The sequence below is a fragment of the Equus asinus genome, chromosome 6, assembly GCF_041296235.1.
Source record: "Equus asinus isolate D_3611 breed Donkey chromosome 6, EquAss-T2T_v2, whole genome shotgun sequence".
In the NCBI taxonomy this organism is placed as follows: domain Eukaryota; kingdom Metazoa; phylum Chordata; class Mammalia; order Perissodactyla; family Equidae; genus Equus; species Equus asinus.
In genome coordinates, this window is record NC_091795.1 from 13,375,294 (window position 1) to 13,397,713 (window position 22,420).

The window sequence follows — 22,420 nt, forward strand, 5'->3', positions numbered from 1 at the left end:
ATTCACATTGTTGTGCAGCCATCACCACTCTCCAGCTCCAGGACTCTTCATCTTGTGTAGGGAGGAAGGCGTATTCCTCTGCCCTCTAGGTCCTTCTGGCTGCTCTAAGAATTAAATTGACATGAGACAGAATAACAGGAGAAAATCAAACAAATATAATAACATGTATACATGGGAGAGGCCTAGGAAAACTGAGTAGCTCACTAACATGGCCAAAGCTGCCACCTTGAATACCATCTTTAGCTAAAGACAAAGGAGGATGTTGGGGGCGGTGGTTTGGGACCTCAGAGGGGAGGAAGGCAATTCACATGGAGACGGAAAAACAAATGTTTGGTAAACAGTTGTTTGCCATGCCATGCAGAGACAAGGGGACATGGGGAGGACTTTGATCAAATGGGCCTTGCTAGGTTCCTCCCTGTCTACCATTATAGTTCTCTATGGTGATAGCTCCTTCCTGGAACGACCTTCTATCTTAAATTCTTTTAGGCATTTTGGGGAAGGTCAAAGTTTCTTTCTGAGTCTTGTTGTTAAAAATAAGTCAAAGAGACACATTTTAGGGTGGCAAATTCTGATCCACCCCACTTGCAAAACTGAAACTCTGTACCCATTAAACACTAACTTCCCATTCCCCTCCCCCCAGCCCCTGGCAACCACCATTCTGCTTTCTGTCTCTATGAATTTGACAACTCTAGGTACCTCGTATTAGTGGAATCATACAGTATTTGTCTTTTTGTGACTGGCTTATTTAACTTAGCATATCATCCTCAAGGATCATCAATGTTGTAGTGTGTGTCAGAATTTCCTTCCTTTTTAAGGCTGAATAATATTTCATTGTATGTATAGACCACAGAATGCTTACCTATTCATCAGTGGACACTGAGTTGCTTCTCTCTTTTGGCTATTTGTATGAACATGAGTGTGCAAATATCTCTTCAAGACCTTGCCTTCAGTTCTTTTGGATATACACCCAGAAGTGGAATTGCTGGATCATATGATAATTCTGTGTTTAATTTTTGGGGAAACAGTATTAGTCTTTTGTTTTTTTTTGGTGAGGAAGATTAGCCCTGAGCTAACATCTCTTGCCTGTCTTCCTCTTTCTTTGCTTGAGGAAGATTAGCCCTGAGCTAACATCTGTGTCAGTCTTTCTCTACTTTATATGTGGATCTCCACCACAGCTTGGCTGATGAGTGGTGTAGTTCTGTGCCTGGGATCCGAACCTGGGCCGCTGAGGCAGAGTGTACCAAACTTAACCACCATGCCACCGGGGCCAGCCCCAGGGACCATTAGTCTTTTAAAAAAAATTTTTATTCATGTGTTTTAACATTCCTCTCATTCCTTAAACATGTGTACTATCTTCTCTGAACAATTGGGGGAATCTGTGTCTTTTTGTTTTTCCTGAGGAAGATTAGCCCTGAGCTAACATCTGCCAATCCTCCTCTTTTTGCTGAGGAGGACTGGCCATGAGCGAACATCTGTGCCCATCTTCCTCTACTTTATATGTGGGATGCCTACCACAGCATGGCTTGCCATGCAGTGTCATGTCTGCACCCGGGATCCCTGGGCCACCGAAGCGGAATGTGTGCAATTAACCACTGCGCCACCGGGCCAGCCCCATGAATGTGTGTCTTTTTAATTAGTCTCTGAATGGCAGTGTGTTTAGACTTTTCATGTATTTAGAAAGAATTCAAAGACCTTTCCTCTTGTGTGCTTGCATTTTAAGTTGATCATGTGTAGTCAGAAGTAAGACAAAAATCAAAAACAAATGCTCAGATTTTGGGGTGAAATTCCAATGAATTTCACTTGGTTTTGTGTCATGTCTGATAATCTGACAGTTCCTTTGTGACGTGGGGGGTGCTGCTTGTCACTCCCTTATGAAAGGGGACCCTTGAGGGCTGTCCTTTGGTCTTCTGACCCCAGGCCCGAGCTCCTGAGCTCCTTCGTGTACCTCCCACCCCTAGGCTTCCTGTTATGGTTTCTGGCTCCATCCTGGGGGCCTGCGAAGACAGCCCAGCACAGTGCAAGACGCACCCTCCCTGGTTCCTTCAAACCTGTCTGTGACAGTTTAGTTATCTGAACGCTTTTAGTCCAGCTTACAAAGACCTGTTAAAAACGAAGAAGAGGGTCTCAGTTGTATGAATGTTAAAGGGCTCATAGAAACCACGAATTAAAGCTTTTCCCTCGAGATATGTGAGTGTGTGAATTGCAACCGCAGTTTTAGGAGTGAGAGGCCAGCTAACAGCTGCGTGTGTTCTGGTGAGCCCCGTGTGCGCTGGGATTTCAGATGATTCCTCACAGATTTCCTGATCCTCTGTCATGGCTCCACTTCCAGATGTGGCATTTTTAAATGGTTTTGGCTAGAAATGAGGAAAGAAGAAGACCAAAAGTCTGTAGCACTTAAGATCCTTCTGGTAAAATCATCTGTTTTGGAAGAAAAGTCATCAGTTTTGGCAGTCTTCATTCACGTTCCAGAATTCAGGTGAATTCTGCTCCCCCTCTACTTTCCACCCTGGGAACTAAGAAAGGGGAAGTGAGAAAAAAGAGACAAAAAGTGCTCCTGTGGTGGCCTGTGTGGAGCTGCCTGGTGCCTGAGGGCTGGCCCCAAGATGATGGCAGAATTGTGGTCCACGCTGTGTCTTTGGTCGCTGCACTATGAGTGACTTCCTCCAAAAGTGAAAGGCCCCCCATTGCCTGTCCATCCCTCGTGGGCTCTCATGTGTAGCTTTCTGTCCTGGAGACGTAGGCCTGTGGACATAAACAGGTAATGACTCAGTCAGCTTGACATCCTGCCAAGAGAGCCCAGGTTTTAAAGTTTAGGAAAACAGTCTCTTCATGCTAAGGGCACAATCAGAAGTGCTGGAATGCCCCTCAGGCTCCTTTTTGTTGATATATTTTCACTTCCCTTCCCGGATAACACTTTAGAAAGGAGCCCTTACAATCAGTCATCATTACTGCTTGTGCTCACTCCTGTGGGCCTTACCACACAGAGTAGAGCCAGGCTCCCTCCAGGGCGAGCGGGGAGGATGGGATGGGGCGTTGTGCCCCAGGATCCAGTGGGACAAGTGAGGGCTGGCAGGACTTGGAGTCCTCTGGCCCAGCCCTCGCTTCACAGAATAGGGCCTGGACTGGGGGAGCTCCAGTGTTCGGTGACATAGAATCCAGGAGGGCAGGGTGCTTGAGGCTGGGGAGTGGGCTCCCGGGGAGAGAGGGGAGAGGGAGGGAATGAATTGATGAGTCCTGAAATTTCCAAACAGAAAATATTGATTATGAAGTTGTGAATGATGGGGTGAGAAAATTGTGGCCAGCTGTTTTTAGGGGAGAGATGGGGGAGGTGGTGAGCTCACTAAATTGAAATTAAATAATATCTTCATTAAAATCTGTTTTAACTGGCTGAAAATGCTAGAGGAAAACTTAGTGAGTGCGGTGTGGCAAATGGAGACTGTTTCCCACGACGTAAGCCCTCTCCGCCAGTATCTAAGGTGGAGAGTGGCTGCCAAGGGGCCGAAGTCGGCAGTGTCAAACCCTCCGCCTCGGCGCCTGGCTGGTCCTTAAATCCCCCGTCTGTCTTTTCAGTCATCGGCCTTTCCCTGCTCAGATGTGCCCCCTTCCCTGCTCTTCTCCTTGCGCCCCCGCTGGGAACACACGGGCTCGCTCTGTGTTTATTTGACTTTCCACCCTTCTGAGTCTAGCTTACAGTTGACATCTCTTGGGGGCTCGTGCAGCCCTGAGCAGCCCCCGCTCACCAGGGAAGGGCCACGTCTGCTGACCCTGCAGTGCTCTAGCTGCCCTGCACCTGTTGGGGTCCTTCAGGTGGTTCTCTCTGGGGCAGGAGGGGAGCAGAGGACGAAGGCAGGAGCCTTCTGTTGGAGTGACAAAGCCTTATAGATGTCCAGTGTGGTTGAGGTCCTTGTCTGGCAGGGCTCTGTGGATGGGTTTTTAAAGGAAATGGGGGCACTGTGGGCACTTAGCTGAGTCTGCCTTCATACGGCGGCCTGTTGTCTGAGGGCTGGCTTAGCCTCACATCCCCACCGCCCCCAGTGGTCCTGGGCTGCAGGGGGATCTGTGTAAGCTGCCACATGGCAACTTTGTCCTTCGTTTCCGTAAGCTCTTGGGGGTTCGCAGGGGAAAGATGTTTTGAGTAAACACAGATTTGAGAAATGCAATGATTTATCTTCACACTTGGGCTTAGAATAAAAGCATGTGTGTCTGGCCTTTCTGCCTTGTTTCTAGATTGCTAGTTCTTGGTATTTCCCGGAGTTTTAAATGCACTGGGCATGGGTCTGCTGGTGGGCCCACAACTAAGAGTCACAGGAAATCTTTGTGTATATCTTTATGAGGCAAAGTGGCTGCAGAGGACCGAGTTATTCCAGAAGGGCAGGTGTGGTGGCTCAAGGCCCTCTGTCTAGTGTCAGATGGGAAGTCCTCGCACACTGAGCTGACTGAGGGGCGCTCACTTGTCACACAGCCTGAGTTTTGGCAAGCATTTGGCCTCGAAGCAGCTTTAAGCAGCTGACTCATAGTAGGTTTGTGTATGTAGAACGAATGACGTGAGAGAGGGAGAGTTGGCATACAAGGCCAGACACAGTTCTTCCCAAAAGCATTCTGAAAGGTTTATAGGGAAGAGAGGGACGCCTGTGGTTTTTTTTGTTTTTTGGGTTTTTTTGGTGAGGAAGGTTGGCCGTGAGATAACAGCTATTGCCAATCCTCCTCTTTTTGCTTGAGGCAGATTGCCCTGAGCTAACATCTGTTGCCAGTCTTTCTCTGTTTTATATATAGGTTGCTGCCACAGCGTGGCTTTGATGAGCAGTGTAGGTCCATGCCCACGATCCGAATCCGCAGACCCCAGGCCGCCAAAGTGGAGCATGCTGAACTTAACCACTATACCACCAGGCTGGCCCCAAGGGACACCAGTTTTTGATACATCTTTACCTAACTAGGAGAGAGAAATCTTATTCTAGGTTTGCAGAGAAAGAAAAGAGCTGCTTACCCTTTAATTTCTTGGGTCTGAAGTTTCAGGAATTAAATCTGAATTTTTAGAATGTGTGCCTATAGAATTTTCTACAGAGTGCTCACACATGATTGCACATATTAATTTCAGCTTCAACAACAAACTTGATGTTTATTTCTCCACATCTGATCAACCCGCATTTATTCCCTGTGTGGTTGCAGTTTCATAACACAGCGTGTGAGGATGGGATGATTTGTGGCATCTTCCCCTGCCATTCTGAGCTGTGGCTTCTCTTGGAGCTGTTGCTCTGACCTGTGTACCCCGCGTGTGGACAGTGGGGAATGTATACTGTGGGGGCTGCTGGGCTACTTCCCATCTTTACAGGGGTGCTCCTGCCATGGCTCATGGGCCTGTGATTAGCCACTGCTTTCCGAATGGTGGGTTAGGACCCGTGCCTGCTGATTGTCTCTTTGGAGGAGAAGTAGAGATCTTCACTAAGTATTGGAGGGTCTGGACGGCAAGGTGTGACCAGTGGACTCTGTTTTCCATGCTCTTCGGAAAAAGGAGTTGATATATTTAGAGCATCAAAGCTACCACTTGCTTCAAAACAGACCTAAAGGATGAGGTGGTCTCATTCTGAGCTTCATGAAGGGCTTGTGTTTCTCATCTCTCAAGTCATTGTGTCTTCATTTCAGTTATGTCAGAAAGTTAAATATCATCTGTCATACATATTTAAAGGCAGAATAGGAAGAGAAATTTCTAGTAGGGAGGAAGGAAATTAATTTAGGAAAGTCCCTCCTGCTGCTTTCTTTTTTATAGCTTGAGGTCACTGGTCTCACTGTGTGAGAGACACGTCGACAGTGAAGGGGAGGACAGCCCGGAAAGGAGAAGGGACACTGTGTATAGTCCCCAGGCTGCTTGGAGGCCACAGAGAAGGGGCCTGAACTGAGCTCTTGGCTGAGGCAGCAGGTGCACTGAGCAGAAAAAGCGTTTCCAGTCTGCCTCAGATAGCTGAACACTTTATTCTTAATTTGAAGGGCTGGGCACAAGGTAACTATAAGTCCTCCCATCCTCCCCATAGCTCGCCACAGCTGCTGTCATTCCTGTTACTCACCCTGTGTTCACCTCGGCTTCAGCATCTCCTAAGTGACAGGATGTTCTTCCAGGAAGGAAAAGACACAGTTGAATTCAGGGGGGCTGGAACCACATTTGTAAGTCATGTACACTGAGGAAGCATTGGCTTTACTTTCCCCAGTGTGGCCAGGAGACTTTGAGGACAAGGATCTAAGTTTTCCAGTTTAAATGTTGGACATAGGTCAGCTGTGAGGGAGCTGGGGTGATCTTAGGGGCCTTGCCTTCTGTTCTTGCAGTGCATGAACTTCTGGAGCATTCATGGTGCTTCCCCACGTTCTCCCAGCTCCTCCCTGGCGGAAGCTCAGGCTCCTTTGGAAACAGCCGTCCATGTTGCATCAGGTGTTTAAGGAACTGAGGCTTTGGCCTGCAGTAACTGCACCCGTCTTGATCTGTAGGATTTGTCTAATTTCTCTCAGTGCCCAGACGAGTTCCTGGACACATATGTAACTTCTGTTTGTGAGAGTTTGATAGTAAATTCCATGGCCTGTCCCATCTCTGTATGGTGTCTCCTTGGAAGACATTTGTGTGATGGTGTGAAGTGAGAACCGGGTTGGAAATGAGAACTGGTGCAGAAGGGGCGTGTGTGCGCAGCATGGCCTGGTGGGGTGAGGGGTAGTGCAAAAGCGCCATGACCAGATGCCGTGTAAAGATCCTGGCTGCAGTGCAGAGTCCAGAGTGCAGAGTTTAGTATCTTGCATTTATCTAGCATTTTAAAAGTTACTCTTTTCCTAAAAGAAAATATCTGAATTTTTTAAAAAGCTGGTATGTGGTCAGGTAGAAAATTTAAGCACAGTAAAAGAAACCTCACTACGCAGAGACAACCACGATTGACATTTTAGGGAAAGTCTTTTTACGCATCACTTTCTGCAAATGTTACAGAATTATTTATATAAATGGGATCATACCATAGATGCTATTTCTCACCTGCTTTTTTCTCTTTTACAGTATTGTGGACGTCATTTTACGTTTGCAGAGATCCCTTGAAGCAGAAAGGTTAGGTGGTGTTTCCATCTTACAGATGGCACAATGAGATGCAGAGAAGTCTAGTCCAGGGTCACACAGCTAATAAGAAAGCCAAGACTTCATATTCCTGACTTTGAGCAAAGTCTCATTCTTTCAGATAAATCTGAAGAGCTCTTATTTAATGTGACAAAATTTTTACCTCTGTTCATCGGAATTTCCCTGCTGCTAGAATTTTGGTGTATGACATGAATTCATCAGTATTTTCAAATGTTGTGATTTGGCACCTTCTTGCTTGATTGGGTTTCAGAGCCAAGAATCAGGGTATGGGAGGTGCCCCTGGGGTGGGCTCTCCCCCCGCCCACCACCATTCTCTCCTGTCACTGATGGGACACTGATGGGGCTTCTCTCCAGTGAGACTTGGATTCTTTTTTTAAAGATAATAATAGCTAATGTTTATTGAGCATTTACCACATGCCAGGCACAGATGTGAATTTTTTAATAGCTTTTTTGAGATATAATTCACATGACGTACAATTCACCCTGTTAAAGTGTACCATTCAGTGGTTTTTAGCGTATTCAGGATTGTGCAATCATCACCACAGTCAATTTGAGAACATTTTCCTCACCCCAAGAAGAAACCCCATACTCAGGAGCTGTTGCTTCCCATTTATACTCTCGCCCAGCCCTAGGCAATCACTAACTTATTTTCTCTCTTTATAGATTTGTGTGTTTTGGAAATTGCATGTAAATGGAATCAGGCAATATGTAGTCTTTTGTACCTGGGTTCTTTCATTTAGCATGTTTTAAAAGTTCATCAGTGTTGTAGCATGTATCAATACTTAATGCCTTTTTATGGATGTACAGTATTCCATTGAATGAGTATATCACGTTTTGTTTATCTGTTAATCAGTTGATGGACACTGGATGTTTCCACTTTTTGGCTGTTATGAATAATGCTGCTGTGAACATGCATGTAAAGGTTGTGAGTGGACATACATTTTCAGTTCTCTTTGATCTATACCTAGAAGTGGAATTGCTGGGTCACATGGTATCTGCGTGCTTAACCTTTTGAGGAACAGGCTGTTTTCCCAAGTGGCCACACACATTTTACCTTGCCACCAGCAGTGTGTGAAGATTCTAGATCTCTACATCCTCTCCACCACTTGTTATTATCTGACTTGGATGCTGGATTCTGATACAGTTGTTTTATGGTGGTTCACAATGTCACTGAAACCAGGAAGGAATGTTTATTTTGGTCTGTGAGTCTGTCACAGTGCTTCTGTGCAGAGGCATTTTCTGCTTTCAGTTCTTGTTCCCGCGGCTGGCTGTGAAGTGGAGTGCGTGCTGCCGACTTGGGTGGGAACCTAGAGTGCACAGTACCGTTTTGCATTCACTTCGGTATCAGGTTGTGCCAGTGGAGTTCAAAGTGTTTTCCTTTGTAACCTGCCTCTTTTGATTCTCGTTCCCTCCTTCCCAGGGACCTTGAAGCCAGAGCACAGAATGAGTTCTTCCGGGCCTTCTTCAGGTTGCCGAGGCAGGAGAAGCTGCATGCGGTCATGGACTGTTCCCTCTGGACGCCATTCAGTCGCTGTCACACTGTTGGGCGGATGTTCACCTCAGACAGTTACATCTGCTTTGCCAGCAAGGAAGATGGCTGCTGCAACGTCATTCTCCCGCTCAGAGAGGTAGAAGCTGCCTGGCGTGAGCTTCCTGAGCCCGCCTTCTGAGGCTGAGCCTCTGTTTGTTGTGAGACGGGCACAGGAGGGGATGCTCACACAGCAGGGTTTTGCCCGCCAAAGATGGGTGTCTAGAGGGAGGCATGGCCTGAATGTGATCATTACCATTTGGCAGGTGCTTTTTCTGTTGTTGCTGCGGCAACTGAAATTGACATAGAAGTGATTGCTGAGAACAGGGCTCTGACCTCTGCCTTATTGATAAAGCCGTTATTAAAGGCACGTGCTTCGCAGTTGAAGCATTTTCAGTGGCTCTTTGGAGTTAATCCTCTCCTTTCACTCACACAAAAGGAAAAGAAAAAAAGCAACCTACAAAAAAGCATCACTTTTGAAAATAAATGTCAAATTGCTTGGCTTTTATACCCTCCTGGAACTTAAGTTAAAAGTTTTAAAAATGGCCCCTTTAATATGCATCAGGTCCCTTTCTACTATAAAATTCTATAATTATCTTCTTGGAAATGGAGGGCAGCTGGAATCTGCTTCCACATCTGACAAGCTCCGTCCTTTGGTTTCAGGATGTCTCTGCTTGGACGGTACCCACAAGTCTGTCACACCTCAAGACTTCCAGATTCTTGTTACTGTAACATATGTTCCTAAGCACGATTCTTTGGAAAAATTCAAAACCTTTTCATTCCTGTGATCTACTTCCACGTCATTTTTCTGCAGTAGATGACTTCAGTGTACCGATATTCTCACTTATGAGTGGAGCAAGAAATTCAAGAGTTGTCATATATTTATTTTGTTAAATTGTGGTAACATATAAATAATATAACATTTACCATTTTAACTATTTTTAAGTGTACAGTTCAGTGGCATTAGGTACCTCTCGTTGTTGTGCAGTCATCACCTTTTGTTCATCTTCCTAAACTGGAAGGCTGTCCCCATGAAACACTGACTCCTCATCCCCGCCCCCCAGCCCCGGGCAGCCGCCACTCTGCTTCCTGTCTCTGTGAATTTGACTACTCTAGGTACCTCACATAAGTGGAATCATACAGTATTTGTCTCTCTCTGACTGGCTTATTTCACTTAGCGTGATGTCAGGGTTCCTCTGTGTGGTAGCAGGTGGTCAGAATATTTGTCCTTTTTAAGGCTAAATAATGTTCCATTGCATGGATATACCACATTTCGTTTATCCATTCATCCAGTGAGGGACCTTCGAGTTACTTCCACCTTTAGGCTGTTGTACACATGCTGCCATACATCCCTTTTAATCTTTGTACCAGTTCCGCATTGCAGTTCCTTGGTTTTGCCTTCTATCTTGGGATATTTCCTGAATATATAATTAAATGCCTCCTCCTTCTTTCTGAATATATAATTAAATGCCTCCTCCTTCTTTCTTGCTGTACCTTTGTGTGTGTAATTTGTTGCAACAGGTAGTGAGCATTGAGAAAATGGAGGACACAAGTCTGCTGCCTAACCCCATTATCGTCAGCATCCGGAGCAAGATGGCCTTCCAGTTCATCGAGCTCAAGGATAGAGATAACTTGGTGGAGAGTCTGCTCGTGAGGCTGAAGCAGGTGCACGCCAACCACCCCGTGCATTATGACACCTCAGGAGACGAAGACATGGTATGATCCTTCTAAACAGTGCGATTCCATGCATTGAAAAGCCCCTTTTTCATCACCTCTAGGGCAGTGGTCTCCCAAGGGCGGCATATAACGATGGTCCGCTTGGGCAGAAGGGAAATACGTTGGAGATTGTTGGGCCTGTGTATCGGACAGTCTGGTCTCGTCTCACATCCGCTGGATGCCCTGAGTGGGTGTCACACAGTTAGAGGATGCTCTACACAGATTAGAGGGTTGGTGGGGACTCACCCCACAGGTTGGAGGGGCTGATGGGGCAGCCCCACCAGAGGTTAGTGGGGTTGACGGGTACCTTCCTCCATCTGTTAGAGAGGTTGATGGGGTACTCTCACGTGTCAGAGGGGTGGACAGCCACCCCCTCATAGTTTGGAGGGTTCGATGGGGAATCACCCCACAGGTCAGTGGACACCCTCCTCACAGGTTAGAGGGTCAGTGCCTTCTACTCCCTGAGGTTGGAGGGGATGACCTTATTTGGGAGGAGGTGTAATTTGCCAAAAGAGAAGTTTCTTTGTATTTAAAGTTGGACAGCCGCAGAAATGGACCCAGGTCTGCTGAGGCCTAGTGTCCTGTTCTTTCGCATCCATCGCCCTCTTCCTTGACCTGTTTTCACCCACAGTAGTGACAAGGAGAAAAGGATTAAAGTCTCTTAGTACCGTCGATCTGTTTTCTTGGGGTTCCGGAAGCTGAAGGGGATGAGGCTGAGAAATGTGCATTCCCTGCCCTGACTTGGGCACATCCTCTATGTGCCATGCGTGGCCTCACTGGGAGACGCGGTGTGGACCATATTCTTTCCTGAGCATCAAATCTGTGGGGTCTAAAGTTAGTCTGTTTTTCCCTTGAGTCATAGATAGAGAGGCATGCCTAAGTTGGGTGCACCTCATGCCTCCAAAGACCATCCCATAATTAAAGCAGTGACTTTCTTCTATCTCGCTTTTTCTTTTTTTCCCATGCAGACTTCCCCTGTGTTTTATTCAACAAGCATGTGCAGTGACCACAAGTTTGGGGATCTTGAGATGGTTTCTTCTCAAAATAACAAGGAAAGTGAAAAAGAGACGAGCCCGCGGCTGCACCCCGAGGCCCTGACAGCTGTCTTCCAGCAGTCAGGCAGCCAGAGCCCCGACTCGCGAATGGTGGGTGCCACGCCTCTGCCCTTGCCGGGGACCGCGAAGTTGTTGTGGTGCGGTTTCCCAGCTGTCTGCCCCACTGTGGAATGTGGCATCCGCCGGTGACAGCCTGCAGGCCTCAGGAGAGCAGGCGGTTGCCAGGCAACCTTGAGCTGTGAGCACTCCGCCTCCCTCTTTCTCTCGTTGGCAGAGGGTGGCGGGCATCAGCTGATACCAGTTGCCTGAGCACATCAGGGTGCATCCAGGATGTGGTCAAAGGCTAAGAGTGATGGCTCTCCCTACCTGCCCCTTCAGTGAGAGCCCTCAGTGCTGTCCCTTGTGGGTTTTTCCAGATGCAGAACAAGTCTTTCTCCTTTTATCCAGTGGCGTCTGTGTGGGCTCCTTGTTACAGTGTTTCTTTTTTCTGTCTCCTGGGACAAAGGGTCTCCTGTCTTCTAGTTTTACTGAACTAAAAATAGTTTTGTTACATTTACTTACAGTTTTCCTCTTTGTAGGGAGAACCGGAGGGAAATGTCACGTACAGTAGGGTAAACAGACCAGAAATTGTACTTGAAATGGTGCCGGGGCAGGTGGGGAGCTGTGTTGCTACCACGGGTACTGAGGTGGCTGTGAGCACTGTCACCCGATGACACAGAGGTGCTCAATTAACTCTTGTTGACTTAACACATGAGAATATTGAAGGGATGTGTAAACTTCTCCCATTACTGGAGAATAAAGATCATTAAAAGGGTACATAAACATCTTGTTAAAAGGCGCTAAAAATTGTGGCCATCTAGGGATAATTTTAAAGGATTTTTAGTTGCCTAGAGAAATAGTATCTTTCTTGTAAATGCAAGTCCTCCTGTTTCCAACGCCTGTGTTGTTTCTCCTAACTTTCACTAAATAATTTCTGATAGTGAAAACAATATAATTTTTCATGTTTCAGTTTTTCCTCTGGCTGGCAGGAAGCTCAGGGCAAATTATGATACCCCCTTGCTACCCTTTGCCCTCGGAGCTGACCTGTGTTTCAGCAGCTGGCTCAGTGTCAGCATCCTGAGGGAGCTTCCCGTAACGTGCCCCCATCTGCTTTGGGCGCCTTTACTGTTTGGACAAACATATTCTTACTGTCTCAGCTTTGCCAAGGAAATGGCATTTTATCTGTTAGATGCTCCCCCTGGGCCCTGAGCTCCTGCAGGGCTGCTCTTCTGTGTTCTTCTTCACACCCTCTGTGCCTGATAGGGGTTCAGAAATATTTGCTGAACAAATTGCTGTCACTGTGGGTGCCTCCGTTAACAGAGGCGACGTGTCTGTTGTGGATTGTGGGTGGGCTGTGGTGGAAGGTGTGGACCGGCTTCTTTATACATTAGGAATGTTTCCATTTCCAGTCCAGGGAACAGATAAAAATAAGCCTGTGGAACGACCACTTTGTGGAATATGGTAGAACGGTGTGTATGTTTCGCACAGAAAAAATTCGGAAGCTCGTGGCCATGGGGATCCCTGAATCTTTACGTGGCAAACTCTGGCTGCTTTTCTCAGGTGAGTGTTTCTGGTGTCTTTAGGCCAAATGTTATTCCTGGAGCAGACGAGGAACAGAGGCCCAGATCTGAGCAGTGTGTGCTTGTGCAGACAAGTTGTCTGTCTTTGGAGTTCCCAGCTGAGAACTTCAGAACCCTTACTGTGTTAACTGTGGGACCTTGGTCAAGTTGCCTGCAGCCTCTGGGCTGCAGTATCCTCCTTGGTCAATGTGAGGTCTGGCCAAAGTAATCTCTTCTTTAAAAATAACTAGTTCTGAGAATTCTGTTAAGAACCCCTGGAAGTGAAGTGTCTTTCTAGAACATGATTTCTGAAATAGACTAAACAAAAAGATCTTCCTAAGTTGTTCACTTGCAGGGCCGTTGAAATAAATCTTCAGAGCACATTTTCTATTGGTCCCTCTTCCGTTGAAGATGTACCATCCCCAAGAGGCAAAATTGTAGAGATTTCTCTTCTGTCCCTTCTCCTCCTCCTGTACTACTGGACCCATTCATTGATGGCCGTACCCAGCCTCGGGCGCTGGGACTCTGCCTCTGCTGCTGTTGGTGACATCTGGGAGTCCCTCGTCAGAACAGTTACTAATGGACGGGCTGAGCCAGGGACCAGACTTCTCCAGAGACTTGCTGAGCAGGCATCTGTCTGTCTCTCTGCATTGGTTGTGAGCCATTTCGTCCTGCTCAGTGGAGGAGCTGGGGCCCTACGAGCAGGAAGGGATGGCCCCTGCCCTCTGGGGTGTGACTTTGCTGCCCCTTTCAGGGTGTTCTGGGAGGCCTGGCCCGGAGGCCCATGCTCCCCAGGTGAGCTGCAGTGCTCGTGTCAGCGGTGAGCCTCCTGGAGGCTGGGCCTGGGCAGCTGGCCTGTCACTCTGCCCTTTCCTGCTCCTCCCGCGCGCCAGCCTTGTCCCATCCATCACCCTCAGTCCTCTATCCTCCCACTTCCTCATCTCTCCTCCAAGAGAGCCCAGCCCCTCCCCTCCTGCCCAAGACGCCCAGCTGCAGATTTCATGCTTTCCGGCGGACTGGTGGCATTGGCTTGTTGCATTCATTGCTGCTGCTACCCCTGCTCCCCGTTTCCCAGGCTGAGTGTCCGCCTGCCTCCCGCTCGTTCCTGCAGCCGCCTACCAAACACACATCGTCGAAGCTCTTCCTCTTTAAAGTTAAAAAAATGCCTTCTGTAGTTTTGTATTTAATAAAAACAGTGTATATTCATAGTTGAAAAATGACAAAATAGGGAGGAGCGAGCAAAGAAAGTACCATTACCTGTAATTCCACTACCTAAAGGTGACACCTGTTAATGCCATTTATATTCTTCTAGATCTCTCTAATGAACATATATAAACACACGTCCTTTTTATTAAAAACACTGCTTAGTTCATATAGGGCTATCTTTTCATTCAGAATGGAATGTTTCCTTTGTCGACAGAAAGTAGTGTAGTGTTTAAGCTCCTGCGCAGTGAGTGGCAGCTGTTGGCGTAAGTGCTGGCCAGCGGCAGGAGTGCTGTAATGGTGGTTTATCGGATGCGATGGGAGTCACAGTCGCTGCGGATGACAGAGCTGAGGAGCAGGGTGTTGCACTAAACCCAGTCAGAGTTAGAAAAACGTTAACTAGCGGCTAAAGGCAGAACTGGGTCTTTTCTGCTCCCCCTGCTCTCCTGGGACCTCCCTCTGTGGGGCTGACGTCAGTGCAGGAGCCCCACCTGCCCCCAGCCCCAGGGAGGGAACACTGCCTAAACCACAGGTGCCCCGGTGCTGGATCCTCACACGGTGGTGACTCACTCCTCCGCTGACGTTGCCCACCTGCCAGAGGCCTGGCAGCAGCTTGGGGGTGGGTGTGCCATGCTTGTCGTCCTGCACGTCACGAGCCCAGCCTTCAGAGCTTCCTGTTGGCTGCTTGTTGGCTCCTTGATAATTGTTTGTTAGCTTTAATCGTGATTGCACCTTCTCGTCACACGTAGGTGCTTAATAATTTCTTGTTGAATTAATGCATGACAATTGTTTGTGTGTATATGTGTGTGTAAATGTACGTGTGTGTATATGTATATACATACACTCCTCCTGTTACTGGGGAATACAGCTTATTAAAAGCATATTAATAAGACTGTTTCTACTATGACCTTTTCCCTGTTCTCTATATAGGTTATTCTTAGAAAAGCTATATTATTTCTTTTTGTTCTTTCTTTTTTGTTTTTGGCAGAAATGAAGTCCTTTGGGTTTTTGTGGTCTCAAAATATTTTATGTCCCTCAAGTAATGAGACCTCACTGAGGTCCTCCAGCAGCACAAGCCCTTCCTCCTGCTGACACTATCCTGCTAATCAGTCCCTCTTAAAAAATTACTCTTAAATCGTCAGATGCCGTGACCGACCTCGCCTCGCACCCCGGTTACTATGGGAACCTGGTGGAGGAGTCCATGGGAAAGTGCTGCCTGGTGACAGAGGAGATAGAGCGGGACCTGCACCGCTCCTTGCCGGAGCACCCCGCCTTCCAGAACGAGACGGGGATCGCTGCTTTGAGGAGAGTGCTGACAGCCTATGCCCACCGGAACCCCAAAATTGGGTACTGCCAGGTGAGGCGCGCGCGAGGAGCAGAAATCCTTCAGGCTGTGTCTCGTGTGGACCTCTCAGGCTCTGGGGTCTGTGTTTGGCCGTCCGGCCCCAGCGACTATCACACAAAGGCTCTGTGCTTGGTCCCTTCCCCTGAGGAATGTATTGAATGAGGCCAAAGGAAGTCGCCTTCGTATAGTCCAGCAGGCTGACGATTGAGATGTAGACGTTACCGGTGCCTGAGAAGGGCGTGCAGCGGCTGTCCACGGCCCCTGTGGGCTGCGCTGCGGCTGGCGGCCACCATGCCTCCGTGGAGTCTTATCTTTCTAGGCTGTGACGGAGGTCACAGGGATTATTGCAAAGATGGCAGTGCTGTTTGTAGGGCAAAGACCTGCTTAGGGCACGTCACTGTCCAGGAGACGCGAGGTGAGGCGTGCTCTGAGCAGTTCCTCAGTTTACTCGGGAAGGTCACTCGGCTGACTCAGGGATGAGGTAAACAAGCACGCAAACCCAGTAAATTAAAACAGCAGCCCAAACCCCGGCACAAGGCTGGATTAGAGAAGCTTCTGACATTTGAAAGTAGAAGATATGAAACGTTGTTTAACATCTGTGAATAAGCAAAAGCAATGGGTGAATGAAGTTGTGTGTGTATGTCTGGCTCTGTCTGAACATATACATAGAGAATATCTGGATTTGATCTGATCCTGAGGTGTGCACCAGAGCTAAATGCAGCGTTATTAGGTGGGGACAGGGACGGAACTGTGGCTGGCCGCACAGCCTGGCACGTCCTGTGAGGACCATGTTGATGTCATGGTCGTTGCACTTCTCAAGTGTCAGTGTGGTTGGGGTACGCTGGATCTCTCATCGACACTATCTTGACTGTCGTGGGTCATTTGGGCTTGGGTGTTTTTTAACGTCTCTGTGTGGCACCATGTGGTCTGGTCAGTAACTGTCTCCTCCTCCGTGACCCCCGAGCAGTCCATGAACATCCTGACCTCCGTTTTGCTGCTGTACGCCAAGGAGGAGGAAGCCTTCTGGCTGCTGGTTGCTGTGTGTGAGCGGATGCTGCCCGACTACTTCAACCACCGAGTCATTGGTAAGCTGCCTCCTCCCGCCCCTCTGTCCCTGGGAACGCAGCAGAGCCGGGCAAAGATGCTCATTGTCAGTCCTGGTTACAGAATGCCCTGTGCCACTCAGCCAGTCTCTGCACAAACACTGTTTGGTTCTTGAACTTGCAAAACTAACTGGTGTAGTTCTCTGTACACTTTTGGCAAAATGGTGGAATAAGGTAACCTGAATACTCTCTTGCTGTGAATACCTACAGATTTTGGATAAAAAACAAACGAATTATTTTAGGTGGATAGCTGAACTTTCAAGAAGGCAAGAAAAATCCCTAAGCTCAAGAAACCAGTTAAAAAGTAAAAACCAGAGTGGTTTTTCACTGATGCTGTGTCCTGGAAAGGGGAGGTTCTTGCTGTGGGTACCAGGGAGCTCGTGTGGACAGGAGATGTTCCCTTCCCCTCGAGGAGAGGAGGTGGGTAGAACAATGCTGAAGACCCTTGAAGCCTGGACCCAAAGGGCAGACTTGGAAGGCTCCTCTCACTTGCATAAGGAAATAGTAAGAAAGCCCGGTCGTTGCTGTTGGGCTCTGGGCAGACCTGCGACCCCACAGTTCTCCTGCACTCGGTGCCTCTTTCGTTCAGGAGAGATTTGAATTTGCACAATTTCTGTGGTCCAGCAACCTCCCAGTGGAGAAAATGATACAAAAATTATATTGGCTTGGGGCTGGCCCTGTGGCCCAGTGGTTAAGTTCGTGTGCTCTGCTGCAGGCGGCCCAGTGTTTCGTTGGTTCAAATCCTGGGCGCGGACATGGCACTGCTCATCAAACCACGCTGAGGCAGCGTCCCACATGCCACAACTAGAAGGACCCACAACGAAGAATATACAACTATGTACCGGGGGGCTTTGGGGAGAAAAAGGAAAAAAAAAATACAATCTTAAAAAAAAAAATTATATTGGCTTGGTGACACTTAGGGACACTTTTTAGTCATCTAGCTGAGAGATATGGAGATGGCCTAAAATTAGGGTGACAGCAGTGGGAACAGAAACAAAAGAGATTTGAGAAAAATTTGAGACAGAATTTGGCAAAGGACTGGATGGAGGGGGCATGGCAGGAAGAAGATGCTTGAAGACCAATGTCCTAAGAACTGAGGGAATGCGATGACCACTGGGGAGTAAGGGCAGGGGTGGGGGTTGGCGGGGAAGGGGTGGCCACTTCGTGCCTTTTGGTGGCCTCTCGGTGTGTCTTTAACTGTCTTCCCTGATTCCCTTCATGTGCCCGAGTGGCTATTTGGCTTGCTTCCCTTTTTACTTTATATTGTAGGAGGCGGTGTAATGTCGTGCAGAGAAGTAAGTAATTAGAGCCTGTGGGGTCATCGGGAGGCGTGTTGTCGAAGCCAGGGACGGTTGAGGAGTGTTGCTATGGGACAGCTCATACTCAGCAGTGACCAGCAGACCGTCCGTGATAATGTATACACCTGTGTGACCACCACCCCAATACAGGGTGGAGGATTTGGAACATTTCCATAACCCACAAAGTTCCCATCTGCCCCTTTCCTGCCACAGGCAACACTTGGTACTGATTTCTGTCACCGTGGATTAGTTTATCCTGTTCTTAACTTGGTGTAAATGTAATAATAGGGAATTTTCTCTTTTGTGTCTGGCTTCCTTTGCACAACATGATGTTGGTGCATCAGTAGATGGTTCCTTTTCATGGCTGAGTAGTATTTGACTGCATACTCCGACCATGATACGTTTATCCAGTCACCTGCTGATAGACATTTGAGTTGTTTCCAATTTTTTTATCACAAGTTGCAGTGAACATTCATGTATAAATCTTTTTGTGAATATATATTGTCCGTTTTCTTAAGTATTTACCTATGAGTAGAATTGCTGGGTTGTAGGTTACATGTATCCTTAACTTTATAAGAAACTGTCAGTTTTCCAAAGCAGATGTAACGTATTCACATATCTCATATGAGCAACATATGAGAATTCCAGTTGTTCCACATCCCTGTTAACACTTGGAATTGTCTCTCTTTTTAATTTTAGCCATTCTAGTGGGTAAGAAGTGATATATCATGGTGGTTTTAACTTGCATTTCTCTGATGATTAATGACATTGACCATATTTTTCTGTGCTTACTGGCCATTTGTTTAGCATCTCTTTTGAAGTGTCTGTTCAAATCTTTTGCCTATTTTTTAAAAAAATATTTCAGTGTTGCCTTCTTAATACTAAGTTGCAGGAGTTCTTGGTTTTGGATACAAGATTTTTGTCAGGTGTATGTATTGCAAATATTTTCTGAGTTTGAAGTTTGCATTTTCATTTCATTAATGGTGTTTTTTGAAGAACACCAGTCTTTAATTTTGATGAAGTCTAATTTATAATTTTTTTCTCTGGTTAGTACTTTTTGTATCCTAAGAAATTTTGCCTTTTTCTTATATTTTCTTTTAGAAGTTTTATAGTATTAACTTTTGTATTTAGGTCTGTGACATTTCCATTATATTTTTCTGCATGGTCTGAAGAAGGGGTTGAGGTTCTTTTTTCCTCCTCCATAAAGATATCAGGTAGATTGAGCACTGTTTTTTAAGAAGACTGTTCTTTCCCCATTGAATTACCTTGGTCACAGTGTCGAAAATCAATTAACCAAGTGGGAGTCCTCTTCTGGACTCCGTCTGTTCCATTGCTCTGCTTCTCTCAGAGTAGTTTTAATTTCAGACCGACTTTCGAGAGTGTGAGGCCCTCCCCGACCAAGTCTCCGTGGCCCTCCTTTTCCAGGGGCCCAGGTGGACCAGTCTGTCTTTGAGGAGCTCATCAAGGAGCACCTCCCGGAGCTGGCAGAGCACATGAATGACCTCTCAGCGCTGGCGTCCATCTCGCTCTCCTGGTTCCTGACTCTCTTCCTCAGCATTATGCCTCTGGAGAGCGCGGTGAACGTTGTGGATTGCTTCTTCTACGACGGGATCAAGGCCATCTTCCAGCTGGGGCTGGCTGTGCTGGACGCTAATGCCGAGGACCTGTGCGGCAGCAAGGACGATGGCCAGGCCTTGATGGTCCTTAGCAGGTGGGCTCTGGCTGCGTGCTTTTGTTGCTGACTGGGGCTGAAGTGGGCAGCAGCTGAGCTCTGGAAGACAGACAAGGGGAGAAGGCAGGAGCCAGTGCCCATCAGCGCCATCACTGTGGAACTTTCCTTTCCACCCTGCCGCTTGTCACCCTGCGGCCCCCCGGGCGTGTGGTGAAGAGTGCCATCTTCCCTCACTCCTCTCCATCAAGTGAGAGCCCTGGAACAGAGGGCGATCAGTGCTTTTCTCTGAGGAGATTCAGATGTCTTGAGTCTCGGTGAGGGGCACAGGGAAGTGTCGGCCTCAGGCAGTGGACTGGAGGTTTCAACATTTTTTGTGCAGGGGCTGGTGTGTTGCACTGAAAGAAAAGTCCCGCTAAACTGAGGACTGCAACCTGGGTCTCTTGGCGCTGAGGGCATGTTGGATGACAGAAATGAAAGATTCCCTTTCAGAATATTATGGAAGCTTAAATCGCGCACAGGCCCAGAAATTTGTATTCACTGGAGAGTCACTGATGCCTGGAGACCTGGCCGTGGAGCCCAGGTGGACAAGTCTGGCTTTATGGGTGTCTCTCCTTTTCTCTAAAATGAGCACAGTGCTTGCTCCTTTGCCCTCCTCCCAGCGTTTGGAGACAAATGGGCTTTGTTTGAAGGTGCTCTGACATGTCTCATGGCCTCTGCAAAGGCAGTGGGTGTTGTGTGGTGCCCAGGTGGGGGTAAACCTGTGCTCCAATGGTGGGTGGTCTCCTCAGGTTTCTAGATCACATTAAGAATGAGGACAGCCCAGGACCCCCCATTGGCAGCCACCATGCCTTTTTCTCTGACGACCAGGAGCCTTATCCTGTGACTGACATTGCTGACCTGATCCGGGACTCCTACGAGGTACAGGGCCCCCGCCCCACCCCGGCCCGCACCCCTTGCAAGCTTGTTCAGGAGGTGGATGTTGAGGAGGGTTTCCTGGGCGGCTGCTTGTTTCCTCTGTGTGCAGAAGGGGATTCTGTGAGTGAGGGATCCCTCGTTTCCTGCAGAAATTTGGAGACCAGTCAGTGGAGCAGATCGAGCACATGCGCTGTAAGCACAGGATCAGGGTTCTCCAAGGCCACGAAGATACCACAAAGCAGAACGTGGTGAGTAGAGGCCTCCTCAGAGTGGCTGCGCACAGGCAGGTGCTGACTCGGGAGAAGAGTGTGTCCCTGTTGGTCACCTAACGTAAGAGTGCCAGCTCATTGACTTACTGATTTTTGCATTGAATTAAAAACTGAATAGGGTGACATAGTGTAGAAACAGTATGGGTTTTAGAGTCAGACAGATTGTGAGCAAATTAACCACTGTGAGCCTAAGTTTCCCCAGTTGTAAGATGAGGGTGATAATACCCACTGTATGGGGTTAAAAGAGGTATGGTGTCTAAAATGCCCAGCACCGCTGGCCTGCAGTGAGGGTCTCTTGTTATTTGGGGGCCTCCCTGCCCATGCTCTGTCTTTGCTCGCGTTTAACTTCTGTCAGAACTTACACATTTGTCCTGAGGCACTGATGTGTGAATGAGAGAGAGGTTGGGGATGAATGCCTGAGAAAGTTCCAGAAAGTGATCCTTGTGTCAGAAGGGAACAGACACTGTCCAGTAGACAAGGAGCAACTCCTTGAGGGAGGTTGGCGCTAGGTGCCTGGTGTCCCACACCAGGAGGGAGAGCCCCTGCTCCCTCTGAGTCTCCTGGATGCAGGCGGAGAATTGACTCCATCACTGTTTATTCTTTCCTCAAGCTCCGTGTTGTTATCCCAGAAGTCTCAATTCTTCCTGAAGACCTAGAGGAACTCTATGACTTATTCAAGGTAGGAAAATCTGGGAAGGGGAGGGAGGGTCGGGCCCGTGTTGGCGTTGCCCCTGCGCCTGTTCTGTGGCAGCGGAGGCTGGAGTGCCCCGCCTGCCCCTCTGTCTTCACCTCGCCTGCGCGCGGCTCCCGCACTGAAGCTGGGCGCTCTGCCGGGAGGGCCTTCAGGGCCTGGGATCTGGTCCTCACTCTTCGCCGAGTTCCCGGCTGATAGTAGGAGTAGACGGAAGGGGGGCCCTTACTGAAGCGATCACCTCATACACTTTTATTTACTCCTAACCCCATGCACAGCACACGTATACATATCTTTGTGTGTGTGTGGCTGGTATGCATGCTAGTTTATGCTCTCTTTTCTCTTTGATGCTGTTATTAACACTTTTCCAGGTTACCACATAGTCTTACTCACATTTAAATAACTTTATCTAATTGGTAATATACTAAACCATATTTCTGATACTTGGATATTTAGGTGGATTGCCAGGTCTTGCTACTTAATCACCCTGCAAAGAACATTTACAAGTGCCTTGCTAGAAATTTTCTTGCTCGAAACAGTAAATAAAGTGGGGAAGAGAGGCAGACACCTTGCTCAGTCCTGCCGCCCTGGCAGTGGAGGAGGAGAAGGAACAGTTGTAGAAAGCGGCTCTAATGTTGAAGAGAGTCTGGCCTCCAGAGCTCTGCCTGGTGGGAACTTGAGCCGCTGTCACTTCTGGACTTGTGCTGCCAACATAATTGAAATAGTAACAAGCAGCACTTCCGGCTCTTCTAAGCAGAGCGTTGAGGGTTGTCCGTGCGCCTGTCCTGGCGCACTTCCCTGCATCCCTGAAATGGGCTGTTGGCTTGGATTCCGGGCGCACCTCGAGCATGACAAGCAGGATGGGTGGTGAGGACCACTCAGGTCCATGCGTCCTGTAAACATCCCCTGTTTTCAGGTTTTATGGCTT

The 22,420-nt window shown here is 48.0% G+C and overlaps 1 protein-coding gene across 13 annotated transcripts in view; it reads left to right on the forward strand.

The window, feature by feature from the left end:
• TBC1D8 (TBC1 domain family member 8) overlaps nt 1–22,420 on the forward strand; it is a 112,907-nt gene that overhangs the window by 73,046 nt on the left and 17,441 nt on the right. For 12 of the 13 annotated variants that reach the window (XR_011503843.1, XM_044772987.2, XM_044772989.2 and 9 more), the window contains 10 exons: nt 8,520–8,727; nt 10,149–10,343; nt 11,312–11,488; nt 12,847–12,997; nt 15,342–15,556; nt 16,512–16,629; nt 19,371–19,656; nt 20,406–20,535; nt 20,682–20,780; nt 21,412–21,480. Coding sequence is in view for 11 of the 13 variants with exons in the window: in XM_044772987.2 (XP_044628922.1) it covers nt 8,520–8,727; nt 10,149–10,343; nt 11,312–11,488; nt 12,847–12,997; nt 15,342–15,556; nt 16,512–16,629; nt 19,371–19,656; nt 20,406–20,535; nt 20,682–20,780; nt 21,412–21,480 (1,648 nt within the window). In the remaining 2 variants the exon portion in view is untranslated. Of the gene's footprint in view, nt 1–8,519; nt 8,728–10,148; nt 10,344–11,311; nt 11,489–12,846; nt 12,998–15,341; nt 15,557–16,511; nt 16,630–19,310; nt 19,657–20,405; nt 20,536–20,681; nt 20,781–21,411; nt 21,481–22,420 lie in introns of all 13 variants that reach the window. The other variant, XR_011503844.1, reaches the window with a different exon arrangement.